The sequence below is a fragment of the Mastacembelus armatus genome, chromosome 10 (genome assembly GCF_900324485.2).
Source record: "Mastacembelus armatus chromosome 10, fMasArm1.2, whole genome shotgun sequence".
NCBI lineage: Eukaryota > Metazoa > Chordata > Actinopteri > Synbranchiformes > Mastacembelidae > Mastacembelus > Mastacembelus armatus.
The window spans coordinates 658770-672918 of NC_046642.1; the positions used below are offsets into that span (position 1 = coordinate 658770).

Consider the following 14149-nt stretch of genomic DNA (forward strand, 5'->3'; position numbering starts at 1 on the left):
TGACTGTGTGAAGAGTCTAATAAATCTTTGGGTTTTAATGGGTGTTTCAAAGCCCTTTGTGCACAGTGAAGCTGGTGAAAACACTGGTTTTACCTGGGAAATAGCAGTTTGAATAAAAATGTGCCAACAAAGGTTATTTTGCTTTTCCGAGCACTTTCACCACATGTCAAGTCCTTCAGCAGAGAAACCTTGTTCACTGACGGATGCTCTGAGGCCGAGCTGCTGAGATTATGTGTCAAACCTGGGGGTCAAACACCTTCGAGGGGATCCAGCGTAAATCATACGGTGGTAAAGAAGAAAAATATTTTTCTGCTCCATAAAATTGTTCAGCTTTTTTTTTTTTTTTCTTTTTCTACTCTTTGTTGTTTCCTGTAAGATACTGGGCAGTTTTACAACAGTTAAGCAGCACGTGAAGGTAAAAACTTGTGTTTGCAGGTTACACAGGTTTCTAACCTTAATGATGGTTTGTGAGCTGAATTCATTTTATTCCATCCAGATTCAAAAAGCCAGGGGACAGTACACGTATGTTCAGTAAGTCCCAAACCTCTAATCTTATTTGTTGCTTTCATCAAGAAGCAGAACTTCTTCATGTTGGAGAAGCTGGAACCAAAAATATGACACCAGGAAGAAGTGTTCTTGATTAGCTTTGCTTTGATCATCTGTCTGGCGGTACCTGTGCTCCGACCGATGTGATCGCAGGTTTGTCTGGAGTCCAAATGACCGAAGCCAACACAGAGACTGTGATTGTAGAAGATGAGATTTCTGCAGGGTCTAGTGGAGGTTCGATGGTGTCAGACCATAAATTGTGTGTAAATTTCTCTGTGCTCATCTCATGAGGTTTTATTAAATGTCCTAACCGTGTTGAACAGCGAGGAAGAAGAGAGGAAAGAATTAGTCTTTTCAACTCTGGGCCTGGGGGCTAAGGGACTTCTCCATTCAACACTTAGTATTTCCTCTTGTGTCACAGCGTCTGAGCAGTGACACAAAGACTAAAGCTGCAGACCAGCAGGAACGTTGACCTCACTCTGTGCAGGGTGAGGACACAGAGCTGCTGTGGGCCGTCAGGAGACCCCGAGGCCGACACAGGTAGAGAGACCAGACGTGCTTGTGTTATGCCTGGGAGCATATGACGACATCTGTTTTGTGGTCAGACCCTCCTCGACTTGCTCTGAAGGGAACGTCTGCTGCACGTTTGCTCTGATAAACCTGTTGCACTACATGAATTCACTCTTGAGGACCAAAAAAGCTAGTGGACCATGTGTAAGCATATTTTATTCAATGCATCATAATCCATCCGTTCATGTTTGATACTCCTCGGTGGAAAAATGCTGAGAATACTTCATACAGGCCAGTGGAAGAAGTTATTTGTGTAACCAACCAGCCTCAGTTTCTAATTAATGCTGCTGTTAAGCATTAGCTCTTTGCTTAATATGAATTTGTGTTTTCTTCTCCACCTTCCTTTCACCTGTGTGCACCTGTGTATTGTGCTACATGTTAGTACTGAGGCAATGGCCCATTAAAGGACCGATGGCCTAGATGGTGTTTGCCTTGTTGCCGCTGTGGCTCTGACTCAGATTAGCATTTCGAAGATGGATGATAATGATAATGATGAAATTCCTGCTCTTTGCTCAGCGTAACGTGACAGTGGCTGTGCACTTTTTCCTCAGTGCACTGCAGCGAGTTGAAGGTTGTTTGCATGCCTGAAGTGAACATCCAGCCTTGGCAGGGATGGTTTTCCTTGGAGATAATCAGAAGGACAAAAATGCATTGTACAGTGCGTGATCTCTCCAGTGATCTTCGAGTTATTTTTTTCACCATGCAAAGCTTCCTGGTTGCTGATGTGTGTTTTACAGAAAGTCAGTTCAAGGATTGGTGAAACTGTCCATAGCGGCCATACTGTTGGTCAGTTGTGTATCGGTAAGGACGATGTGTTTGTATGTAATGGAAGGAAAGTGGGAAAAAGACTGCAGCCTCAGTCGTCACACAACAGAAACGTGTTTGTGTGTGTTTGTGTGTGTTGAGGCCGTTTGGAAGGTGGATGTCTTAATAAACACCATCTGGCTGAGCAGGCATGAGCTTTACCTTTCTCATGTACGCAGGCACGACCTGCTGAGAGCGAGAGGCCGACAGGAGGCAACAAAAACCAGGTGGCCCAGGTAAAACAGAAGGAAGGATGGGAAGCAAGAAAGGAGAGGTGGTAAGGAAAGCTAATGAGTGAAACCGGAGAAACAGATGGACAGGGTGAGTCAGTGCTGCTGCAGACTTAAAGCACAGTATGTTTCAGAGTTAGGTGGTTTGGAGTCACGTTACATCAGGATAAAGGACAGAACCCGCCAGTCAAACAGAAAAAGCACTTGGAGTTTAAAATGTATCAGCAGCAACATGGACAGAAAGTCTCTTTAAAGCCAGAATACAGGTCAGAGGTCAGTTTTCTGGACGGACTCACATTTTTATTAACAGCTTTGTTTACAGCTTCTCTCAGCAAACACATGAAATGTCTTTAAAATCCACTGTCATTTGTACCAGTATTATGATATTAATGCCAAGTGTGCCTCAGGACATGTTGGTGAACAAAATAGGTATAAAACAATAAACTTCACCTTGTTCTTTGAACAGTGGACGTGTTTTTCCTTTTACCTTGTGATTGTCACGACGAAAGATAAAATATTTGGCATCGAGATAAAATTCCAAAGTGAGAGTATTATTAACCTCCTTGTTCACCTCATCTGATAAGCCCTTAATGTTCCTGAACCAACACACCCCCACCAGAGAGAACTGCTGACCTACTGTACAGTCGACTGGGCCGACTGCTCTGCCAGATAAATACTACTCCAGTTAATATTCAATGATTAACATGTATTTAATATTTATTCATCCATGCACCAGTTTGGCAGCAGGACAGGAAACAGAAACAAGTGTAGGTTAAACAAAGCTGCTGCTGCTGTGGAGGGTCTGGATGTCTCTCAGGTTTCTCAGCTCTGCTGTTAAATAGGAGCCCAACGTCCTGCTGGGATGGGATGGAGTCTTTTTATCTTTATTTGTAATAGATTTTAAAAAGCTGGAACATGTAGTCAGGAATAACTCGCAATGAGTCGACTGTTTTAAGTTTCTTCCACTTCAAACTGATGCTGAAGGAGTTTGGATCCTTCAGAATCAGAAAAAACATCAGGCCAGTTCTTCAGATGCTGGAGGACAATGTCAAATCGCATCATTTCCCACAACCCCAACATTCTTAAATATCATCTGAGCTATTACATCGGACAGCTGCACACAGCCTGATCCATAACCATCCATAGCGTAGCACCAACAGCCGTCTCCTCCCCTCACCTGTCTGTCTCTCTCAGGTGGGGACGAAGAAAAGGACTTTGACATCCAGAGGAACACAGGAACCATCTCGATCGCCCGCCGGCTCGATGCAGCTCGACGCTCCAACTACAACCTGACGGTGCAGGTCACCGACGGCCACCAATACGCCACCACACAGGTGAGAAACAGGGACATGCAATAGATTGATCTCATCACAAATAAAAACTGATGTGTAGGAAAACATCTTCACTGGATCCACGAAATAAGGAAAGAATTGTGTAAAAAATATAAAAAAAAACATATATACATACGTAATATAAAGAAAATCTAAAAAATACAACATATGAACATATGTTTGAATTGTATTAATGTAAAATGTCAAACTTAACCTATTACTATATTTGAGATTCAGGAAAACAAACCAAATGCGTGATGGCATCTTGAAGCCAATGTGCAAATCAACCTGCTGAGCTGCAGCAGCAGTATTAATCAGAAACATCCTGCAACTTTATTTTGAAAGGTTCTGGTTTAGGATCTAATCCTTAAATCCTGCAGGGGGGAGCAGATCAGTTGCTGCATGTGAAGCAGCTTTGAAGCCCTGCCCTCCATATGTAATTCAGTCAATGATGAGGGTTGATTTTCTTTTTCTCGAACCCAAACCACAGGCCTACATCCGTGTGCTGGACATGAACGAGCACCGTCCTGTCTTCACGAAGCCGCTGTACGAGGTGAGAGATGGGGACACGTCCGGTAAATGTTCTTTTTAATGCACTAGAGCCTAAAGGTGGGTTATTAGAGCAAGAACGAAAGGACAGACTGCTACTGTATTAGCTGTGTCTGTTTGCAGTGTGGTCCTGGATGTGCTCACATGAGTCTGATACTAAAACCTCAGATGTGACAATCATATTCTGGAGTTACAGGAAGCATCTTGTTTCAGTCTGACCGACAGTATAAGGCTTCACCATCACTGGTGTTTTCTTAGTCACAGTGAAAACATCTCTGGTCCTGTTTCTGGGATTATCCGACCACCTTGATTAATGAAAATTGTGGTCAAATTGAAACGTCAGTTCTTCTGCCCATTTCTCGAACCCTGAAAAGTTTCATGTTCTGTTCCCATGGATTTTAAGGTGAGGGTTCCTGAGGACACCTCCCCCTGGAAGGACATCCTGCAAATCAGTGCGCGGGACGCCGACACCAACAGTAAACTGGTGTATTCAATCCACAGCAGCCTCCATCCAAACAGTACCAAGTTCTTCCATCTGGACCCAAAGAGCGGAGTCCTGGTGATGACGGAGGAGCTGGACTATGAGATGATCTCTGTCCACACGCTGATCGTAATGGTAATGGCAGTTCTCTCAGTAGAATAGAGACTGAAACATCTCAAACCATTGAAACAACGATTACAGGTTCATGAAACACCTACAAAGAGGAGATGTGTTGTTGTTGTTGTTCAGCAGTTTTTACTGTAACTAATCGTCTCTTACTGCCACAGCCAACATATTAATATTTCCTCCCTCCGCCTCAGGTGCGTGATCAGGAGATCCCAGTGAAGAGGAACTTCGTGAAGGTGGTGGTTCATGTGGAGGACTGTAACGACCACTCACCGCTCTTCCTCACTCCACGCTACGAGGCCAGTATCTCCAGTTTGGCCTCTCCAGGCTCTGAGGTCATCCAGGTCAAGGCCCTGGACAAGGATGTTGGCAGCAACGCTGAAATCAGCTACTCTCTGCACTCTGGTGAGCAGCACAGGGATTCTGTTTATCTTTTATTTATGCCTGCTCTCTCTCAGCTCTTCTCTGCTTTACATTACTTCAGTTACACAGACTCACACCTGGGCCCTACCACCATTTTCTGATACACAACCACAGCATTTAAATCTCGACTACATGGCTACGCTAAGTCCGGGAGTCAAGGGCACAGGGTTCACTGAAGAGTTTGATGATGAGGATGGAAGACACAGCTGCAACCTGCTTCACCATAATAAAAGTCCTAACATTTATTGCATGTTGGAGATGTTCATTTCTGTGAAATATTATTTCCTCTCTCTCTGCAGGAAATATCAACAACATCTTCTCCATAGATGCAGAACTTGGCTCTATCCGTGTGTCTAAACCTCTGGACCTTCAGCCTCAGGACCAGTTCCACCTGACAGTGAAGGCCACGGATCAGGGTTTCCCTCAGCGCAGTGACCTCTGCTCTGTCCACATCAATATCCGCATCTCAGACCAAACCCCGCCTGCCTTCCTTTCAGACGAATACATAACAGAGATCAGCGAATTAAGCGCCCTTGGGACACCAGTGGTCACCATCGCGGCTTCCAGCCCAGCTGCAGTTCATTATGGGATAGAAAGTGGGAATCTAAATGGCACATTTCTCATCAATCCATACACTGGATTGATTTCAACCCAAAAACATCTCGATTTTGAGAACTGTGTGTCTTACAAGCTCAAGGTTACAGCCTCCACCGCAGCTGGAGCCACGTCCAAGACCATTGTGTTCATCTATGTGATTGATGAGAATGACAATGCTCCTGTGTTTCAGCACAAGGAGTACTTAGGGCAGATAAGTGAGTCAGCTCATATAAACAGCATGGTGATGGGAGAAAGAAACGTCCCTCTGGTCATCAAAGCTTCAGATGAGGACAGAGATGCAAACGCTCTGCTGGTGTATCAGATTCTAGATCCAGAGGCCCTGGAAGTCTTCAAGATAGACTCAAGTATGGGCACCATCTCTTTAATTTCACCAGTTGACTTTGAAGCAAAGCCTGTGTATCGCTTCACAGTTCAGGTCAAGGACTCGGGGGAGCCGTCGCTGTTTGCAGCAGAGCCTGCCACGGTCACTGTTCGCATCCTGGACCTGAATGACTGCCCGCCACAATTCACCTCCCCGGTGTATGAGGCGTCTCTCATTTTCCCAGTCGTCAGAGATACAGAGGTTGTGCGTGTCATGGCCAACGATGCTGACTCAGCAGTCTCCTACAGCATCACAGAGGGGAATCTTCACAATGCCTTTTCAATTCACCCCAGTACTGGAGTCATCACCGTGAGCACCGTGTCTGAATTTGGACACTTTCACCAACTGGTTGTCAAAGCCTCTGACGGCCTCTACAAAGACTCAGCTACCGTCAGGGTAAATGTAACAAACCTGACAGCAAGTAATCTTGGATTTGAACAGAAAGTGTATTCAGCAAGTGTCACAGAAAATCTCAAATACGTCAAAACTTTGGCAGCGCTAAAAGCCACAGGCTGTTATTTAAATGAGCCCCTTGTATATTCGGTGGTAAACCCAATGGGGAGGTTTGCCATTTCCCAAACTTCAGGTGTGCTTGAAACAACAGGTGTCCCATTTGACCGAGAGGAACAAGATATATATGATGTAGTTGTGAAGGTACAGGACATGAGAACGCCTCCTAGAACAGCAACAACCCAAGTCAAGGTTTTTATAGATGATGTCAATGACAACGCTCCACAGTTTCTAAACTTGCCTTTTTCAATGATGATATCTGAAGACTCCGAACCAGGAGATGTTTTATATCAAGCAACTGCCATGGACAGAGATTTAGGAGAAAATGGATCTATCCTGTACTCACTGGAGGACGACTACAACCTCTTCAGGATTGATCCTGATGTGGGCGATGTGTCTCTTCGGAGTCCTCTTGACTTTGAAGCCCTCAACAAGTATGTCCTGACAGTCCTGGCTGTAGATGAAGGGGAGCCCAGTCACAGTACCATAGCAGAGCTGAGCATTCAGGTGAGAAATCGAACCAACCCTGTGTTCCAGACGCTCCTTTATCCACTGAAAGTTCCCGAAAATGTCCCCCCTTTCACCACCATCTTGCACGTCCAGGCCAGGAATCCAGAAGGCTATCGGCTCATCTACAACCTCGAGGAGGAAAATGCCTCGAAGCACTTTAACATAGATTTCAAAACAGGTGTGTTGACAGTCACTAACCCTCTTGACTATGAGAGCGAAGCCATGCATGTGTTGACAGTTCGAGCTACTGATTCTGTGACCGGAGCGTTTTCAGAGGCCTCGATCGAAATAGAAGTGGAGGATGTGAATGATAATGCACCAGTTTTCTCAAAGTTAATGTACAGTGTGAATATCGCTGAGGGACTACCAGTGGGCACCTCAGTGATACAACTATCTGCATCTGATAGGGACTCAGACAGAAATAAAGATTTGACCTTCAGCATAGTGAGAACAGACCTGGACGAGACGGATTTCTTTGAGATCGACCCTCACAGTGGGCTTATTGCCACAAAACAAGTGCTGGACTATGAACACACAAAGCACTTCAAACTGAAAGTCAAAGCCTCTGACAATGGCACCGTTCCTCTTAGTAGTGAAGCTTATGTCATCATAAACATCACAGATGTCAATGACAACCCACCAGATTTTGTGAGCTCCCAGTATGAAACCTCACTGGATGAAATGGCGAAGTGTGGCCACATAGTCATCAAAATCCAGGCTTCAGATCCCGACACTGGCGACCAGAATGACCTCAAGTACAAAATCCTGTCAGGGAACGAAGGGCGTTACTTCAACATCAATGAATCCTCAGGAATCATCTCCTTTTCTAATGTTTGCAAGAGGAATCTGGATCCTTACTATAACCTGACAGTGGCCGTGTCTGATGGAGTGTTTCAGAAAACAGCACCAGTCACTATAGACATGATTAAAAGCAACAGACATGCTCCGTACTTCAAACAGAGCATCTACGAAGCAGAGCTGGCGGAAAATGCAGAAGCTGGAACTCGTGTGATCCGACTAGCAGCCATTGACCCCGATGAAGGGCCGTATGGCAGCGTCGACTACACCATCATCAACAAGCTCGCAGATGAGAAATTTGCCATCGACCACGATGGGCAGATAATTACAACACAACCGCTGGACAGAGAAAACCCCGCCCAGAGAGTCATAGCCATCAAAGTGATGGCCAAAGATGGTGGTGGAAAAGTGGCTTTTTGCACGGTCAAGATTATTCTGACGGATGAGAACGACAACGTACCTCAGTTCAAAGCGTCAGAATACCAGGTCTCAATTCAGTCAACTGTGAATAAAGGTTCCCCTGTCATTCAAATCATGGCTTATGACGCAGATGATGGCAAAAATGCAGATGTCACCTACACTGTAGATGAAGCTGCGGAGGTGACAGAAGACATCATTGAGATCAACCCTTTCACTGGAGTTGTGAGTGTCAAAGAGAGCCTTGTCGGCATGGAAAACAAGATCTTCAACTTCAAAGTCAAAGCTCGCGATGGTAGCCTTCCTTTCTATAACTCCACAGTCCCCGTCCAGGTCAAGGTGGTTCCCCCTGAAGTTCCCCTTCCAAAATTTTCAGAACCTCTTTATACCTTCTCAGCCGCTGAGGACATCCCCATAGGGACGGAGATCGGCTCTGTGAGGGCGGACTCCGACATGCCCCTTATTTACAGTCTGGTGAATGGAAACACAGTCGAAAGCAACAGAGACAAGGTGTTCAGCTTGGACAAAGAAAGTGGAACTTTGCTACTGCAGAAGACCATCGACCACGAAAAGACCAAGTGGTACCAAATAGATGTGATTGCTCAGGGCAACCACAACGGGACAGACGTTGCATCACTGGTTTCTGTCAGCATCCAGGTTCAAGATGTGAATGATAACCAGCCGGTGTTTGATGCAAGTCCATACAGAGCCTTCCTGGCTGAGAACATGCCTGCTGGAACCACTGTTATACAGGTGAGATAAAGGAAGTCTATTTATGTAACTCTGGTATTGATGTAGTAGAATTTATCTGTGCTTGTTCCATGACCTGTTTAGTCTGGTTTAGCACAACACTGGTGATGCCTTCAAACAAATCCAGAGCTGCAAAATTCAATACAAGCTTCTATATTTGGTGCTCACGGAAACAGAAAGTAAGACTTTGTAATAGAGCTGAGCTTAATCAACTCTTTTGATTATGGATTAATAATTTAGGGAATTGTTCCAGCAAAAATTCCAGATGTCTAATGCTCCCAGCCTCTATAGTTAATTATGATAAATTCAAATCAATCTTCTCATCCTGCCCCCAGTAAATCAGCGAAATAGTTCATTTCTCAAAATATCAGTGTAATTTTTAAATGCTTCATTTGGAATTAAAAACTGATCACAACCACCACTTGCATGTCTTCTCCCTCAGGTGACCGCCAACGACCCGGACACAGACGGCAATGGTCTCGTGACCTACACCTTGGAGTCACTACCTGGTGGCAGCACGGCTGACATCACTGAGGTGTTCTCCATTGACGGCGAGAGCGGCTGGATCACCACTGTACGGGAGACGGACTGTGAGGTGACCAGAGTTTACAGGTTCAACGTGGTCGCCACCGACCACGGTGGTGACGCCAAGCTGTCGTCCAGCGTCCTGGTGGAAGTGACGGTGACGGACGAGAACGACAACCCACCCAAGTTCTCTGACGATGTGTACCGGGGCTCGGTGTTGGAGGACAGCGTTTCAGGTGAAGTCATCATCTCCATGACGACCACCGATGTAGACGTGTCACTTGAAAACCGCTTGGTGACGTGTTACATCACAGGTGAGCAGGTCTGAATGATTTATGAGTGTGTGGATGTGTGTTCAGGCAGCACGGTGGATTAGTGGTTAGCCCTGTTGCCTCACAGCAAGAAGGTCCCTGGTTTGAAACCCATCAGGGGCCTTTCTGTGTGGAGTCTGCATGTTCTCCCTGTGCTTGTGTGGGTTTTCTCCAGGTACTCTGGTTTCCTCCCACAGTCCAAAAACATGTATGTCAGGTTGATTGGTGACTCTAAATTGCCCATAGGAGTGAGTGTGAGTGTGTGAGGTTGTTGGTCTCTATGTGGCCCTGTGATGGACTGGGGACCTGTCCAGGGTGGACCCCTGCCTTTCACCCAAAGAGAGCTGGGACAGGCTCCAGCTGATCCCTGGGACCCTGGTTAGGACTAAGGGGGTCTAGATGTTGGATGGATGTGTGTTTTACCTGTGTGTGTTTAGGTGTTTGTGCAGGTCAGTGGTGTCTGTACAAAAAGTGTCAGTCTCGGATGATACCCGTACACCCGCTCGTGACCGCGCTGGTGTTTTTCTGTGGGCGTGACTGTGTGTGTTTATGAGCGAAGTTACTGTCCCACTGATGATTTGCTGCACTGTGGAATTTAACGGGACTTTAATGAGGTGAAGTGAAATCTGTTAATTGCCCTCCACCGATTCATGACATGAAGTTATTCAGCCACAGATTAATCACTAAGAGGAGCAGGTTGACAGGGTGACAAGACAGGAATACCAACTAAAGGCCCTGCAGCTAACAACAAAAACAGAGGCTGGAATTAATGCAAATCCTCTATTTTCCTCCAGACGGTTAAACCTGGACCTTTCTGAAGGGACCTGCTGTCACAATATTGATTTTGGGGAGTGTAAAAGGGTGAAATTTGCATTTGAATTATTTATAAACTGTGGGGTTTGGTTGACGCAGACACACAAAAACAGAAGTAAACAGTAGATATTACTCGCCAACCACCAGTACGATCACGTCAGTATTTACTCATTCAGGAGAGTCTGGAGCAGTTTCACACGTTCAAAATTCATTGCTGGTATTTTCAGTAGTTTTACTCTGCAGCTCAACCACCAAGGACAGTGTTGACTAACATCCAGTATTTCAGTTCAGTATATTTCTCTCCTAACAAAAAGAATAAAGTCTGCACTACATTACTGTCGACTGTGCTCCTGTTTGATGCTTCCCTACTTTTAATGAGCTGCTATATTATGTTGTGCAGTGGAGTTATCCGTCTTTATACTGGGATAGGTTTGACTCTCTACAGGTGATTTCACAGTCGAATGTTACAGACGTTTTAAAATAAATTCACGTGTGGGGATAATTCTTAGATTTGTTTCCTTACTTTTTAAATCGATGACCTATTTTTCCCATTATTCTTTGACCTTTTGCCAAAAATGCGCCTGTTTGCACGTATGAAAAGGCCCAGTCATTAGTGTGGGAACACTGATCTGCTACAACCAAGAAGATTTTTAAACTTTGAGATTTTTTCCTTAATTGTCAAAGGCCGGTGCAATTCAAAGAGTACTGATGTAGGTTCTTTCATAATGTACGTACCAAATGTGATGAGTGACAAGTGTTGCTTATAGCTCCAGGCTGTTTATGTATATTCATGTTCTGTCAGTGCCAAAGAAAACAAACCTGACAGTTGAACGTGTCCGTCATGAGACCTGAAGGTTGAAGCGTTTGTTCGTGTCGATAACTTCTCCATCTTGTATGTCACCTGTCGGGCCAGGTGGTCCTAAACATGCAGACTGATTTGACATATTTACAAGTGTCAGCTGTTTAGTCAGAAGGAAAAAACATTTTCAGTTTCCGTCTCAGGGCGAAGAGTTTGTGAGAAAGGAAAGAAAACAATAAGGTGCAACGTACAAAGGTGAGTCAGCCTAATGTTAGAACTCCTGGCTCATTTCCTTTCCTCTAATGAAGGATAGAGGCGACAATAAAGGAACTCAGCATGACGTGTGGCAGCGATAGAGTCATTACAGGCCTTTTATTTCCCACATTACTTATGTCACTGCCTCATTCCCTTTTATGTGAATCCCAAACATTTCAACCCAGGAAACAAACTAAAACAAACTGTAAAGGATGAAAAGTGATGTTAAAGTTCAGAAATGTTCCACTACTACATGCTGCTAAATACCTAATATTATTAGTTAAGAGGAAATCAGATGGAAAGTATGAAGTGTTAGCACAGAGACTCTGTATATAGTGACTCAGCTGTTCATCCCTCCTGCAGACGGGGACCCGTTGGGCCAGTTCGCCATCATCCAGGAGGACGAGGGTCAGTGGGGTTTGATCGTGAAGGAACAACTGGACCGAGAGACTAAAGACAGATACAGGCTTAAAGTCGTCGCCACCGATGGGAAGTTTGAGGCTCCAGTTACTGTGGACGTCCACGTGCTGGACATCAACGACAACAGCCCACTGTGTGAACAGGTGAGGGACACCGCACCTGACAAATGACACGATAACAGTGACGAAGAAAACCAAACACACTGCAGTCGGTAGTTTGCACCATTTTAATTAAGACCTGGTTAAATAATTATTTAGAAATTGAATTAAATGTAGTTTATGTGATTTCCCAGTACAAGGGGAAGTGATGATACTTGACATGATGCTTGATAAACAGCAAAACTACCTGACAAATCTTTTCAATGTTTATTTGAGATAAATTCTCTTTCTCAGTATTTTTGTTTGAACCTTTCACAAAACTTTTTTTTTCCTGCAACAGTCAATGCAAAACCAAAATTAATTAAATTCCTTGGACAGACATTTTTTACCTTGAGAGCACTTCACGGTCTCTGCCGCCTAGTAAACCACACTACATTGTGCAAAGTCTTCTGGTTTGAGAGTTGTTAGTTTAAAAAAATCAAAGCTTCTGGTCTTTGAGGCCATAAACCTCATCTGCCCTGGTTTTCTGAGGCTTCTTGTAGACAATAGAGCAATAAAACCCACATCTCTGAGCTGCTCCTCTGGACAATAAACTCATACATGTCCCTTTAAGCTACTATTACTGGTGACAGGGACAGTTTCTCTTTCAACACACAACCATCTGAACTGTCAAAGTCAAACATAAATTCTTCACTGAGAAAAGTGCTATGTAAATAGATGTTATTATCTTCCTGTGCCAGCTGGTGTACACAGAGGTGGTGATGGAAAACTCGCCCTCCAGCATGTTTGTCCTCAAGGTGTCGGCTTCAGATCCAGATGTTGGAGCTAATGGCCAGATCTCCTACAGCCTCCATGGTCCTGATGCAGACAAGTTCCATCTTGACCCCAGAACTGGTATGATGGGGTCTGTTTGGGGTCAAAACACGAGCTGAGTGTTGGTGATAACATCAGAGCCTCTCTGGCATCTTCTGTTTCCCTGACACTAAAGGAAAAACATGGTTACCTGCTGTTAAGACGTTTATTATGCTATAGAAAAAGTACAAACAATCTAATTTAACCACGTGTCCCCAGGTGAGTTGTTCACCCTGGCTGTGTTGGACCGTGAGAGGGAGGTCGAGCACAACCTGGTGGCGAAGGCGGCGGATGGCGGAGGACGGTCCTGTCAGGCGGACATCCTGCTGATGGTCCAGGACATGAACGACAACGCGCCTGTCTTCTCCTCCAGCCACTACGAGGTCACCGTGTTTGACAACACCACGGTCCGAACGCCCATCACCATCATCTACGCCAAAGACCCAGACACTGGTAAATCGCTGCTGCTGAGATTGTCAAATGTTCTTTCATTTGCTGGGCACCGTCGTCTCACAGCAAGAAGGTTCTGTGTTCGCATCCTGCTCGACCCACGTCTCCTGTGTGGGGCTTCTTTCCTCTCACAGGCGTGAATGTTGAGTGTGTGTCTGTGATAGACAGCTGATCTGTCCACGGGGGGGACCCACGTCTCACCCACTGCATGCTGGGTGAGAGGCCCTGCGACTCTGCAGGATAAGTGGAGTAGATAATGGATGGATGGTTGGATTTCAGGTGCAGTGAACGGCACAATGAGGCTGTAGAGAACATTATATTGTTTCCCTCAGGTCAGAACGTGTTGTGACAGCTACTTATCCTGGTATCACTGAACCTTTTTCACTATTAAAGACTAATGCACAGGCTTGCCTCTACAGTATACACGTGCATGAATGGGGTATTACTGATACTAAACATAATAACAGAGTAAGCCAGTCCTGACAGACTTTTGTTTGAGACGCCCCTGATTCCTTTTCTTTGTGTCTTCACTATTTGCTGCCTGGGGATTTTAACCCTCAGCCTGGGCGGCGTTACCATGTCCAGTAATTAAAAACCTAGTA

General features: G+C 45.1%; 1 protein-coding gene across 1 annotated transcript in view; it reads left to right on the forward strand.

Moving 5' to 3' along the window:
* Positions 1-14149, forward strand: part of fat2 (FAT atypical cadherin 2) — a 69754-nt gene that overhangs the window by 23765 nt on the left and 31840 nt on the right. The window contains exons 7-15 of the mRNA XM_026331163.1: positions 3345-3484; positions 3972-4034; positions 4434-4646; positions 4832-5042; positions 5360-9027; positions 9467-9863; positions 12091-12290; positions 12986-13139; positions 13317-13550. Of these exons, the coding sequence (XP_026186948.1) occupies positions 3345-3484; positions 3972-4034; positions 4434-4646; positions 4832-5042; positions 5360-9027; positions 9467-9863; positions 12091-12290; positions 12986-13139; positions 13317-13550 (5280 nt within the window). The remainder of the gene's footprint in view (positions 1-3344; positions 3485-3971; positions 4035-4433; positions 4647-4831; positions 5043-5359; positions 9028-9466; positions 9864-12090; positions 12291-12985; positions 13140-13316; positions 13551-14149) is intronic.